Source organism: Sebastes fasciatus, chromosome 6, assembly GCF_043250625.1.
Source record: "Sebastes fasciatus isolate fSebFas1 chromosome 6, fSebFas1.pri, whole genome shotgun sequence".
Lineage (NCBI taxonomy): Eukaryota > Metazoa > Chordata > Actinopteri > Perciformes > Sebastidae > Sebastes > Sebastes fasciatus.
In genome coordinates this window covers 21,357,222-21,370,765 of record NC_133800.1, presented here as the reverse complement: position 1 = coordinate 21,370,765, position 13,544 = coordinate 21,357,222, and the positions used below count along the sequence as shown (strand labels likewise).

The 13,544-nt window shown below is 44.4% G+C and overlaps 1 protein-coding gene across 3 annotated transcripts in view; it reads right to left on the bottom strand.

Annotated features, from left to right (window-relative positions):
- LOC141769367 (tetratricopeptide repeat protein 28-like) overlaps nucleotides 1-13,544 on the bottom strand; it is a 176,040-nt gene that overhangs the window by 9,555 nt on the left and 152,941 nt on the right. For all 3 annotated transcript variants that reach the window (XM_074638348.1, XM_074638349.1, XM_074638350.1), the window contains 5 exons: nucleotides 9,697-9,806; nucleotides 6,651-6,780; nucleotides 6,320-6,538; nucleotides 4,217-4,376; nucleotides 1,259-1,399 (listed from right to left, as the gene is read on the bottom strand). In XM_074638348.1, coding sequence (XP_074494449.1) covers nucleotides 1,259-1,399; nucleotides 4,217-4,376; nucleotides 6,320-6,538; nucleotides 6,651-6,780; nucleotides 9,697-9,806 — 760 coding nt within the window. The remainder of the gene's footprint in view (nucleotides 1-1,258; nucleotides 1,400-4,216; nucleotides 4,377-6,319; nucleotides 6,539-6,650; nucleotides 6,781-9,696; nucleotides 9,807-13,544) is intronic.

The following is a 13,544-nucleotide window of genomic DNA, read 5'->3' as shown; positions in this document are numbered from 1 at the left end:
CTAACGGCCGCTCGGATCTTTTGATGCAGGCGTCCTGCTCTATCAGCGCTTACTGCTTCTTTACTGACAACTTCATCGAGATCCTCAAACAATCTCATTATGCCATCAATGTGCATAAAAACGTATTCAATTACACAGTGAGAGGATTAGACACGAGAAGACTTTCATTATCACCTTCCCATAGTAATCCTTCCAAGCTCCCCGGTGGAGATTAGATCTCCGTGTTGAAATAGGGCAATCGATGATAATACCAAATGAAGACACCAAGAAGCACTGATCTTTTAATGTGAGTATATTGTACCTATTTTGATTTAAATGTCATTCAATTTAGAATTCATTATAATTTTTTATCCTTTCTCTTAATTATGAGTAATTGTGGAAATACTGAGGTATTCATACCACTAATAGCCTAAATCTTAACATGTTAGGGGAGGGGGATGTGAAGTCAAAGCAAGCCTTTGAGAAGCACATACATGTTCATAATCTGACATGAAACCCCGGGACGGATGACTTGAAATGACAATGAGGTTTTCTTCATTTTCCCTTGCTTTAACACTGTGATAGACGATAGGCTCCCAAGCACGAGGAGCTTTATAATTCAGAGTTTTTTGAGGCCCAAAAGAATGAGCGGATTATTACCGGCAGCCCATTAAAGGGGCTTAATGAGCACCGAGACTCAATTAAAGCTGGAATTACCCTCTCATCAAAGAGCAGCTCAACTGTGGACGAGGACAGGGAAATATGACCCAGACACACATACATGCACACACGCGCTCTATTGGTATACATTACCAATCAGCGCAAAGTAAATGAATACTTTGCATCTTATCGTTGAATAATATTGTGAGCGAGCCACTCTGGCAGGCTCCACACTGAAATATCCACAATCATAAATCTGCACCGCAAACAAACACAGGCAGGGCAAACATCTTAAAACCACATCGGTGTCTGGCATGCACGCACACACACACACACACACATGAGGCCCCATCAGAGTAGGCAGTTGATAAGGGCTTTAGCAGCTTGGCTCTACTCAGTCTATTTAATAAGGAGGATTCACATGCTGCCTCTGCGCTGGCTAAACAATGGAGAAAAGACTCCTTTCACAGATGAGCCACAATACCCACCAATCTCCTTACCCAAGCAGATATTTTTAATCTTTTTCTGTGTGCGTGGAAAAGTGGGTCTATGTAGCGCTTGTTGATGAAGGCTGTCTCACAGTACGAGTGTAGGAACGTCCAGGTGATTTGCAACCCACCTGTTGAACAGGTTGTTTCTGGACACCATGCGCAGGAAGCCTGTTGGATCGGTGACGGAGTTAAGCTTGTTGTTGAGCTCCTCAAATTGTTGGTCCAACAAATCTCCTGCCTCGCTCTCTGTCTCGCTGCTCGAACACCCTCTGAAAGAGAAGAGAGAGAGAGAGAGATGGAGTGAGAGACATGAAACGTTGGCAAGAAAAAGGCCCTTCAGCGAAGTAGACAATACACAGACTTACATTGTCTCTCTGCGGATAAGTCAACTACACACATACTCCTGATCTGCCCGACACACACACACTGTTCAACCCACACACACTTGGCCTAATTTCCCAGGCTTGGTCCAACACCCTGATGATGATAAGCAGAGTTAAATCCTTTCATTATAATGCTGGTGATGCTGATCCAGTCAGTAGGGAGTCAACCACCACCCCCGCCCCACAATCACTACCTCGCCACCACTTCCCCCCTACCCATCTCTCCCTTCATGCCTCAACCTCTCCTCTGATGCACCCATATCATGTAACTCTTATGTCAGCCTCTTGCTTTCATGGTAGCTGAGTGTGAACTTGCACCATGGGATCTCTTATCATCTTATGCTCCCACTACCACCACTACCATTTTTTTTTTTTTAAATCCTTGCAGCCTGGCTTCGTCTGAATCGCATACTATGCACTACATATCCAATAGGTGTACTATCGTTCAACATACTTTTGTGTGAATAAACAGCAGTATGTATCTTTTCGGATGCACTGAGCAATAATTTACGTCGTCACTTCCTGAGAGATCTCCTAGCCGGTTGGAAACATGTAACCATGGTAACCGGTACCAACCTAGTGTGACCAAAACAACGTTTTGTGAGAATCAAAGTCGGAATTAATTTAAAATATGTATTACGACTAGCAAAGTGAACTCTGATACTTACAGTTAAATTGAAAAATGATCAATGTTACAGAGCTGTCCGTCAACGTCTGTTATGAACGTTGTCCTCACTAGCGCATTGCATTGTGTGATATTTATGCCGCCATAGTTTCCAGCGTTGCATATTGTAATATCTCACCGAAAATAGTATGCAATTCACGGTTTCATACTAATATTTTGGACATACTAAAATATCTCACATACTGTTTTAGCTTACTAAATAAATAGCATGTTAGTATGGAATTTTGGATGCAACCCATGTGGCTCATTTGAGATTCATTCTCCCAGGGTGTACATACTGACAGACCTATGTGGCCTGAAGAAATGTTGAATGCAGAGTACAATGCAGTTTTAAAAGATGATAGTAATAGAAAAAAGTCAATTTGTTAATATATAGATTTGTACTGTCACAGAGGCTGCATCCTCCCCTCACTATATCATCCTTCCTTTCACACACACATTATGCTCTCCCCCATTCTTCTCCATCCCATTCATGTTCCCTCTCCACTCATTTCCCTTTCTCTCCACTCTGGAGAATGAATGGGCTGGTAAGTGGTGCCATATTGTGCCCATCCAGGCGCGGTGGCGTGTGTGCAGCTTCCCATTGGAGTAGTAAATGAGCTGGTAATGGGGCAGGAGGGCCAGGCTGCTGGGGTGGCGGAGGCTGGCACTGGGCGGACCAGCTGGGCTCTATGGATCAAACACCAACTAGAGAACGACGGCAACGCCAAATGCGGTGTGTAGACACACACTGATGTCAATGTGTGATTTTAGCTGTCAATATATCTCGCCACATTTTCCATCTCCTCCTGCAGAGTCCCTCTGGCTACGTTCCCTGTTGTCTGTTCTGGTCTTTAACCACCAGCCTCTGCTTCTTTGAATTTTACTCCATTGATTTTACCAGCGCATCTTAACCTTCTTCTTCCCATTCTTCCTTATACTCTCAGGAAACCCCATTCTCTATTCCTTCACTTGTCAGGTTCGATGTTTGTTTGGCGGGTTCAATAGTCTGCCTATCCAAAGAGCCATTATTCCGTCTCATTTATTCCCACAGGAGGAAGAAAGAGAGGAGTACTTTAGGAAGGTAGTGGAGGCCTGTCATCACAGGGTGTAATGGGGCAGAATGACACTCTTTTACTCACACACACTTTCTGAATGATAAAATAACACTTCCTCAGAAATCTCTGTGGAAAAAAGTGTTGATCTTTGTTTTTGTTTGGGATACATTTTTGATGAGAAGTCATGTTGGTTTTACACTTGTTTGTGATGACAAACATTGTGATCTGTGGCGCCTTTCCTTCATTTTTTGGTCAATAAAGTGTATGTGGGTGTGTTTTCTTCTTTGTCTGCTCAGCCATAATTACTATCCCTGCTCAGGACAAAACAAAAACAAAGAACAGGGTACAGACTAAATGGCTGCCGGCTCATATAAATCAGTGATAGCAGCAAAATGGAATCTTTAGACTTAGATTAGATACCAGAGATGGGGACTCGAGTCTGCAACTTGGATTCGAGTCGCACTTAAGTTGCACACGCAGTGACTTGTGACTTGACTTGAGACTCATCCTCAAAATACCTGAGAGCAAGTTCTTCATAGATCTAGCCTCTTAATTTTGCTCTCAAAGTGCACCAGATTGATGCATTTAACTTGTTATATTTATCTTTTAATAAAAAATGTTAGCCCTTCAATGTTTTTTATATTTATCGAAAATGGTATATAGTATAGTCCAGTATAGTGACAACACTAATACTGATACTGTATGCTAATAAATAAAGGAGTGATAATGATACAGTACATGCTTTGAATTCCTTAGATATAGCTATGCAGTGATTTAATCAGACCGGATGGCATGGAGCAGATGATAGAACGCTCATTACAACCGTATGAGACTTGAGATTTGACCTGTTAGATACCAGCAGCAGGCTCGTGCAAACATCCTAGCAAATTATTCCTAAACAAGTGTGTTATGATATAGATAATGAGCTAACAAACAGACAGAACAATTTGCATTTCATTGTGATAGCTGTAAACATCTCACCTGCTGTAATAAGACTCTACTCCCAGAGCCTCGCGGGCGCTGGCGATGTGCTGCTCCAGTGAGGAGCCGCTGATCACCCCGCCGCCGCTTCCCTCCTGGAAGTCTGACCCTACTTCTGACATGCCCTCGCCCAGATACACCTCATGAAACTTCAGGATGCCTGTGGAGACACAAGGGAGGGCAAACATGACCGGCTGCTTTCAGGTGTTCATGAAGTGAAAAGTTTAATAAGTAATACATGTGTATTACTTGCTCCCCGACAAGAGGGAATATTGGATGGTTTCAACTGGAAGCTGTAAGTGGGGCCACGTGCAGTAGCGCATCTGTTGAGCAAAATGAATAAAACAAATAATGTTCAATAAAAGATAAGAGTAGGCTGCCTGTGCCATCTGCTGCCCGCCATGAGAGCTCCGCTGAGTTGCGAGCAGGAACATCAGAGCGGGGCGGGGACGAGCACACTGGGAGATGCAGTACAGGCTGTGTGTGTGTCAGTGCTGCATAAGTGGGTGTGCTTGCATGTAGATTTTGTATTAAATGCAATAAAATGAACACCAGTATATGTGATCCAGGTCTATAGAGTGTGACACTACTGAAGTAATTAGAACCCTTGTAGCCCGCTGTATTGCCTCTTTAGAGCAGGCCATGTTTGTGTGCCAGCTGGATGCCAGGGAATGCCAGGAAGTGACAGACAGGCGATTAGTGAGCAAGTGGCTCCCTGTTAGCCTAGGGTAATATTCAGCACTTTGAAGATCTCCACTGGTCCCTGTAGTGTTCCTCCCCTCCGTATGACTAGTAGTGCTGGGGGGTCAAGTTCATCTGATCGCCTGGGAGCTGGATTTGATCAAATGTTCAGGCTTGGCGTCATGGGACGTGGGTCACGGCTCTCATTTCCTCTCAGAGAGCATAAGAGAGCCAAAGAACAGCTAACAGTATGGCAGCCACGGGAGTCACGCAACACGCACTGTAGTTCAACCACAGCTTTGCACATTCTCCTTGTGAAACTGGAATCTCACGAGTCATATAAACAAGCTGCATCTTAATCCCTCTGCCTCTGTGTTGGTGTTACTTGGTGTGTCAACACAAGAGTCAGAAATGGAGAAGTACATGAAGAAGTGCAAAAAAGCATAGCAATACCACAAAAAAATCAAACAAAGAAAACAAAAACAAAGGAGACAGGATGAAAAGAGACAGAGAAATTATGTCTCGTCTTGGTGCAACAGCAAAGCGTTTTCCTGTTGGCATGTGCGAAGATGTTGCCGATGTTGTTTGGCTGCGTCACTTTCAATTAGCATGGTTCATTGGCAGATGCCTTCTGGGGTGAGAGGCAAAGCGGGGGGCAAATCCTAACAGCAGAGTGGCAGGTGGCACTGCCGCTCGGTGTTAAAGCTGGCCTTCTTACCCCCGCAGCTGAGAACAAGCTACAGCCTCAGGCCCTTTTATCCGCTTTGATTTGAACAAGCAAGTCTGTGTGTTTACTTTTGTGTACGTGCTTTCACCTGTGTGGCTGTTACAGCTTAAAACTATGTACAAGAAAGCTGCTTCAACACAGAAGAGATCAGCGTTATTTATGTCGATATATTTATAGTATATGTTACATTTTAGTAAATATTTCAGTCCATCCCTGCAATTACATTGTGTTTGTTTGCTTTAGCATCTAGCGTCCACCAAGGAACTATTGTGTTATATTTGTTTGAATATGTTAATGCGGGTATTACAAGAAGAATACATGCTGCGTGCAATTTTTCACAGGGAATATAACAACTTCGAAAGAGAAATAGTAAAAATTGTAGAAAGTCTGTGGCTTAAATGTGTTGAACAAAGAACTGTGAGGAAAAACAAGTACAATCAGGAGTTATTGGCTAAAGTGTAAAATGGCCAGTCATAGTGGGACCATATGGCCAAATGGTATCATTTCTTTTACCTGAGAAAAAGGGGGACATTTGAAACCTAGTCACCAAATTTAATTGTTCACATATGGTGGCTGACGGAGAAAATGTCTTATGGCAGAAAACAATAACAAGAGGACAGACATGATAGGATTTCAGCACCCCAATAAAAACAATTTACAACCTGAGCAGCAGCCCAAGCAGAGTCGGTCCTTACCCGCTCCTGGAGCCAGCAGCCAGCTGTACAGGTAACCAGCCGCCATGGAGAAATAAAGCACCAGGGCCCTCTGGCTGTTGACGGTGTCCAAGATGTGCTCCACTGTCACTGGGGTGTAGGGGTCTGATTCCTGCTGGCCCGTCTGCCTCTCCACCAAGAGGTCGGCGAAGGCTCGCGTACGACCCCGCTCCGCCACCGCCAGAGCCTCATCATGGTGGCCTGTGTGTGTATTTGGAGATCAATGCTGATTAACAGCTAAATGCTAAAAGTTAATCTTTCAACAAACTGAAGGAGTGAAGGTATGAGAAGTGTCTATCTATGGGTGTCATACCTAGGCTGACAAGGACCCTTTGGAGTGCCTGGTAGCAGGAGGTTTGCAGGTCAAACAGGGAGAGTTTATAGTCCGTGCTGTGCTGGGCTTCATGGCGGATGGTCTCAAACAGTGCAGAAGCCCGGTAGAGCTGAGGATAAACAACAACAACAACAATCAGATATTCTTTGTTTGTTCACTTACAAAGTAAAACATCACACTTCGAATCAGTTCTGATTATTGAGGGAAGCATCACCGCTTGATTTACAAGTTTGATTCCTACTGGGTTGACCCATGCTAAAATTGAAGCTACAGTAAGACACTATGGATAACATTCATATACAACAAGCATGTATGCTTAGACTTCTGAAGAATGAGAATGATTGTGGCCGCTAGATGGCACCATCCCACCTCACTGGTCACCACGGACGAGACCTGCTGCCTTCTAATCCTGCTTCTCTCCCAACTGAGGAAAGTACTGTAATGTAGCTTGATGAATCGCCTCCCAACACAAGTAAACCTCTCTTCAGCTCTTATTTGCCTCGACATGGGAAAGGGCGATGAGGAGCTAAACCATTAACCTGGACATCTTGGACAGACAGGAAATAAATGCTTTGTGAAGTCAGTAGGCCTGTCTGTGTTATTAGACCTTTCTCTTCAGTGCCAGATGTTGGATTGAGAGACGGAGAGAGACAATGGAGAGGTGGGGCGGCACGTGGTGTTGCACATTGGCCGAACAGAGCTACCCAGGACTGCTGATTCATGGGAGCCTTTATTGATTTCCTATTTCTGCGCCTATGGCGGCCCCGTAGGGTGACTGGGACTGCTATAGAGCCACTCTCCGGGAGTCCGGGGCCAGCAGAGAGGGTAAAGCACTCTGCTCACACTGCTTGACCACAGTTCAAATAAGACAAAGAGCTGCAGTGGAGAAAAGATTGTTGGTGTGGATGAAATGGATTCTATCAGCACAATGGGTTGGGTAAGAGAAAGAAAGAGCGCGTGTGTTTCTTGTGCGCACACATAATATGCATACACTGTAGCTCGTCTGGCGTATCCCAAGGTCATGCAGGAAAAGTGTGTCAGAGGGAGTGAATGGGGAGAGTAGAGATCAGCATAGAATCAGCAAGCTCTGCTGCATTAGAGCTAGTAGATGGAGCTGCTAGTCTCAGGCTGATTCTGCTGATAGGACTGTGTGGACGGATTGCTGCAGTGCTAGTTTAATCTGTTAGGCTCGCACACATCCCTTTAAGAGTGAAACTAATTTCTCACGGCGCCTTTCCTCTAGGCTTGACCCCTCCTGGCACAGATGAAAGGGAAACAATCCCAAATGTGCTGCGTCCGCAGCAGTGACTCGCCTTGGCTTTGGTACAGGTGAAATCTGCTACATTCTTCAGCTGCTATGCATTCAGATGGCACTCTCGTGTTTTACCGTCACTGACACTTACATGGCTTTTATCTGACATGTTAAGTGAATGTCAATGTCACAGTGAACCCGAACGAAGCTTGATACACACTAATGATTTTTGTAAAGTAACCTCCTCGTAATCTCTCTCTCTGTTTGACAGATGATATCAGAGGTAAAAAAAAAATCCACAGAATACCGCTGATACTTAAGTAAACCTGAATTTATTGATTCATGTTCTCCTCAGATATATGAAGGGAACGTGCACTGTAGAAATAGCGGATTAGAATCAGGACACGTCAATCTGCGTGACACGGTGAAGAGCGGGATCACAGCTACGGTGTTAAGCTTCAATTGGGTTCAAATATATAGAGAATGAGGAACAGGAGGTCAAGTACACTCATTCTTCCACACCTGTGGATGCTTTATGAATTTCAATACAAGACTACACAAATGAGGTTTGAAGTGGGTCGGGGTGTTTACCAAGGTCATCTGTAGCAACAGGCCAGCTCATGAATAACCATTTGATGTGTACTCTGAGGACAACAGTGTCCTTTCCCACCACCAATTCGCCCCGGGGGCTACAAGCTGACACAGGGAGAATCGCTGTGGTATATGTGGGCAAAACACTGGATCTCTGTATGTTACAACAAAAACAACACAATGTTAATATGCACTACTAAGGTCTTAAGGGCACGCGTTAAACTGGAAAGCAAACACGCAGTGGAAAATATGTTGCATCGGCTTGCTAGAATAATATTTAGCTTTAATTGAACACAAATTCCTCAATATGACTCATGAGCCTCCGCGCTAGTCACCACCTTGGTCCAGTCTTTCTTTTCCAACTCCTGTTGCAGATAATTGCAAACAGACAAAGTTACTTTTTTGACAGAAAAAGGAGAGCTATCTGGGTCACATAGATGTACGTAGTGTGCGTGTGTATCATAACAGAAATGTTTTGGACTAGATTTTGAAAATGAAAGCAGCTGAATAACATCCCCACAGACACACGTGACAGCCACTGCTGTTGGCTGACTGTTCACAGACTTTATACGTGGATACACAAGCTAAGGGTAAAAAAAAAAAAAAATCAAATCTTGAGCTGTGGTGTGTGGACAGACTGCAAAGAGAGATGTTACGGGGATATTCCATGCTTGCCAGGTGGGCAGTGGGCTGAAGAGGAGCGAGAGTGTGTGTGATGCGGAGGCTTGGGACTCCTGAGACCATGCACGTACTGTAGATACAAAAAAGAAAATCTTCAGTCATCTGTCGCCTGTCTGCTGAGACGACAGCATTTACCAGCTCAACAGACTCCACAGCATATTGCCAGCAGCCGTGTTCGAGCTCTATAGCCACCTCTCCTTTATCTTCTCCTCCTGTTGTTCTCTCTCTCTCCTCTGGGCTCTTTCTTTCACCGTAAGGGCATTACTGAAAAGTTATATTTCACACTCCAGGTCTTTGGACGTCTGCTTCCTGCTCTCATTTGTAATCTTTGCCGACCAACAGATGTGTGCTTATTAGAGGTCAGTTTTAACTACAAGAGGTGCTGGATTTTGCTGGAGGGAGTCCAGATGGAGGATAGGAAAGGAGAGGAGAGGAGACGAGACGAGAGATGAGTCAAGGTGAGTCGAGGCAAAGAAGAGGAAGGCGAAGGAGATGCTTTACCTGATGTTGGGCCTCCTCCAGATTCCCACTGGCCCACAGAGAGAGCCCGAGACGATGGCGGATCTTCGCCTCGTCCTCACGCCGAGCCAGCTGCTCTGCAAGCCGCAGGCCTGTCAGGAGGGGAGGAAACGGGAGCAGGCGAGAGTAGAGGAGAGTCAAAATTATTCAGAGCAGGCAGACTCTTAGGTATCTTTCAGAGTAACAGATGTAAGCATAGCGTGGTACTGATGTTCTGACAGCGAACAGGTTTGGATATTTGGCCTCAGTTGTAAGATACTTCTCACACTGGGGCTACAACACACACTCACACACTTTCTTCTGCCATAGAGGGAAGCTGTTAGAGCACTAATCGGACTGCATAGTAATCAATGCTAAGCATCGACTGGCTGAGCAAACACAAACACGCGCTTAATGCTTGCAGAGAAGAAGCCAGACAATATCACAAAGACGTCTACAAATATTTGCAAACACATTGATGAGCTAATAATAGAGCGTGTGCAAACTCGCGGTGCAAAAGTCGATTTAATTGTGATATTTTGTTTGAGAGACTCTCACAGTTGTTTGGGAAGCCAGAGGAAGTTTGAATGTGTGTGTGTGTGTGTGTGTGTGTATAGGTGTGTGTGCTCAGTGAGAGCGCCTGTGTCAGATCACCTGGCGAGCGCGCGGTTTGTTTTTCACTTCCAATCCCTCAAGCAGTGAGGCGTATGTCACATCTTTGCATGTGTCCTCAGTCTGGCTGCCGAGTACTTGGTTCTGCCCAATTACTGAGATGAAAATGCCACTCCGCAGAGGACAATGATGAAAAAAAACGACAGCTGCTGGGCCACATATCACCCACAAGGTGCTAAACGCACAGCAAGCAGTCTGCCGTTTGCAATGGGCTATTGCTCATGCACAGTCTCAGTTAACGCGGGCTCTGCGTATTTGCAAGTCCGTTCTCTCCGCTCGCTTGTGCGACGGAGGGGTCTAAACATGCTTTTGGTCAAAGAGAGGAGGAAAATGGGCCAAGCCACCCTCATCCGAGTCTGCTTTCCGCGGCATTCCTGGAAAACAGTCTGTGGCTGGACCAGATAAGCCAAGAACAGAGAGCGTGACCCGAAAACAGCCAGCCTATTCCGCAAGACCCAGCACACCACGCAGCCATAGACTTCATGGCTCCTCCATGGCCACGTTAGCCGGCAGCCTTTGAAGCCTGCAACAGTCTCCCCTCTCGCCTTATCTTTCCACACACCCTCCCCTCTGTCTGCCCTCTTCCCCCATGCATCTGCTGTGCTCCTCGCTCTCTCCCTCTACCTCCCGTATTCATTTTCTCATCTCCGTTCCTGTGTCTCTGGCCCCCCCTCTGCTCTCTCTACCTGTTTCATCTTGGCTGTGGTGGCAGTGCTTGCGGGTACTCGGCGATGCTTAGGGCTCATTAGGCGCTGGAGCAAGAGAGAGGAAACAGATCTAAATTATCCTTTTCATTCTCTGACAGCCTCACCCCTCACTCATCTCAACTCCGGCTCCGAGCCTTTCATCTGCGCGCACACACAACCTCACACAAGAAATACTTTCTTTCTCTGAGCTGCTCTGTGATAGTTCTTTATGATCAAGCCTGAATGTCAACCAACTCTATGTTTTCTTTATTCTCCAGTTGACAGTGAAATAATACATGTGAATTATGACTCACGCCGATCTCTGTCTTTCCCCTCCGCCCGCCCGCCCGCCATTCTCTTTCTTTCTTTCTTTCCCTCCATCCCTCCCCGACTCTCTTATTCCCTCTGTTCTCCCGCCCTGTATCATTCAGTGTCTGTCACTGTCACCGCGCGTGCCTTTGGTGCGCCCCGCAGGCACAGTCACGTAGCGGCGGCTGACACGAGGATGTGGCCGTGGCTGGCTGCACCCTGAAGAGCAACTAGAGAACACTTTAAAGGCTGCTTGACAGCTGGGTGAGAGATTCTCTGCAGCCCCTGAGGCCCTCGCACCTCTGGCTTCAGACACAAGCTTTAAATGCAGACACCACATACACGTGCGTCGGAACAAGGCAGCGAAATCTCATGCACTGTGGAACCGCAAGTGCGTTGCGCCGGAAACAAAATACCCAGGCACATGACAGCGCAGTACTCTTTGATCATGACCACATGTGGAAAAGAGACAGTGTGTCATATACAGCAAGTGTAGCATAAACTATTTTTGTAGAGTAAAAATCCTGGAGATGTTTTCATGATACAAATTCTCAGTGCTGTGACTCCCTCTTCTCCACTCCACTCCACCTCTGACTAGTCTAAACACTGAGCATGATGGGAAGTGTGACACTGACACCAAATTCATAAAGAAAATTCACATTGGTAGTAAGACAGTACAGACATTTGCATTAAGTTGAGAAGTAAATATTGTTGTGAGAGCTTGCTTAATAATTTATGAGATAATACTACAATAGGCTAGGTTTGTTTTTCCCCTTAATCAGATCAGGTTAGGGCTGGGCAATATATCGATAATATATAGATAGTGTGATATGAGACTAGATATCGTCTCCTGGATATCGTAATATGTAAGTGTATAAGTGTTGTTTTTTTCTGGTTTTAAAGGCTGCATTTCAGTAAAGTGATGTTATTTTCTGAACCATATTGTTCTAGCTCTTCTATTATTGTCTTTACCCTCTTAATTATTATATCCACATTACTGATGATTATTTGTCAAAAATCTCATCGTGTGAATATTTTGTGAAAGCACCAATAGTCAATCCTACAATATCGTTGCAATACCAATATTGAGGTATTTGGTCAAAAGTATTGTGATATTTGATTTTCTCCAAATCGTCCAGCACTAGATCAGGTCACTTCATATTTTCGTATTCATTAAAATATATTGAGGTGAAGTGAAATATGTGTCTGTTCTGAGCCTAAGAAGTAAAGAAATAAAATAAGAGAAATAAAACAGCCTCAAAGATCTACAAAAGTTGAAAGCAAAAACAGTATATCAGCTGCTCATTATGCCACCAGTCAAACCCCTACTGCCACTTTAACAGCAACCAACATCCAAGATTTATAGCATAAAAACAGACACACTGAGAACTGTGAGGGGTCCATATACGATGATGAAAGGTCATTTCACACTGTGATACTTATCATCTAGCTGCATTAAGATTTATATGCCTCCTGACAAGCTGTCCAAAGGCCTAGCTACTCAAATGTGTTTTATTACAATTATCAGTGTTTATAACACTGCATAAGATCACCATTTATATAGTCTGTATATGAACCTACAAGGTCTGTTTTGTCTTACACACGACTAAGGCCCCTTTCTTACAGATTATGCAGTTAATTTATACAAGCATATACTATGAGTTTATTATCCCATGCATGTTTTGTATGTAAGCCAAGAAACAAAACATGGTCTGTTCGTATACAAATTCTATAAATTCTACATTTTTTCCATAAGGGTATATTCTGAATATTCCATATTTGATTTTTATTTCCAATCTGCGTGAATCGATATACCATTTCATTTTTATAGGTTCAAATATTAAGCATCAAGTACAGTTTGACCAAAAACAGTCTCTGCAGGTTAATGTTGTATTGTTATTCCATTAGTTGTGGTTCCATAAACGAAGCGTGTAGAAACTTTAATACCTCCATTAGTCGCTACAATGACGGCATTGATTTAATGACACCGTCGCGTTAATCGTTGAAAAGTGCATCTTGGTGTGAAATGCCTCTTTTGTTTAAGATTGAGACAGCGATGTGCAATGTCCTTTAATGTAAAATTACAGAGAGATAACTTGGGGAGCAGTGTGAACACTTGGAAGTGACAGAATTTATGTCTGCCTACTAGCAAACTAATTGGTGTCTTCACGTGTCTTCCGCTGT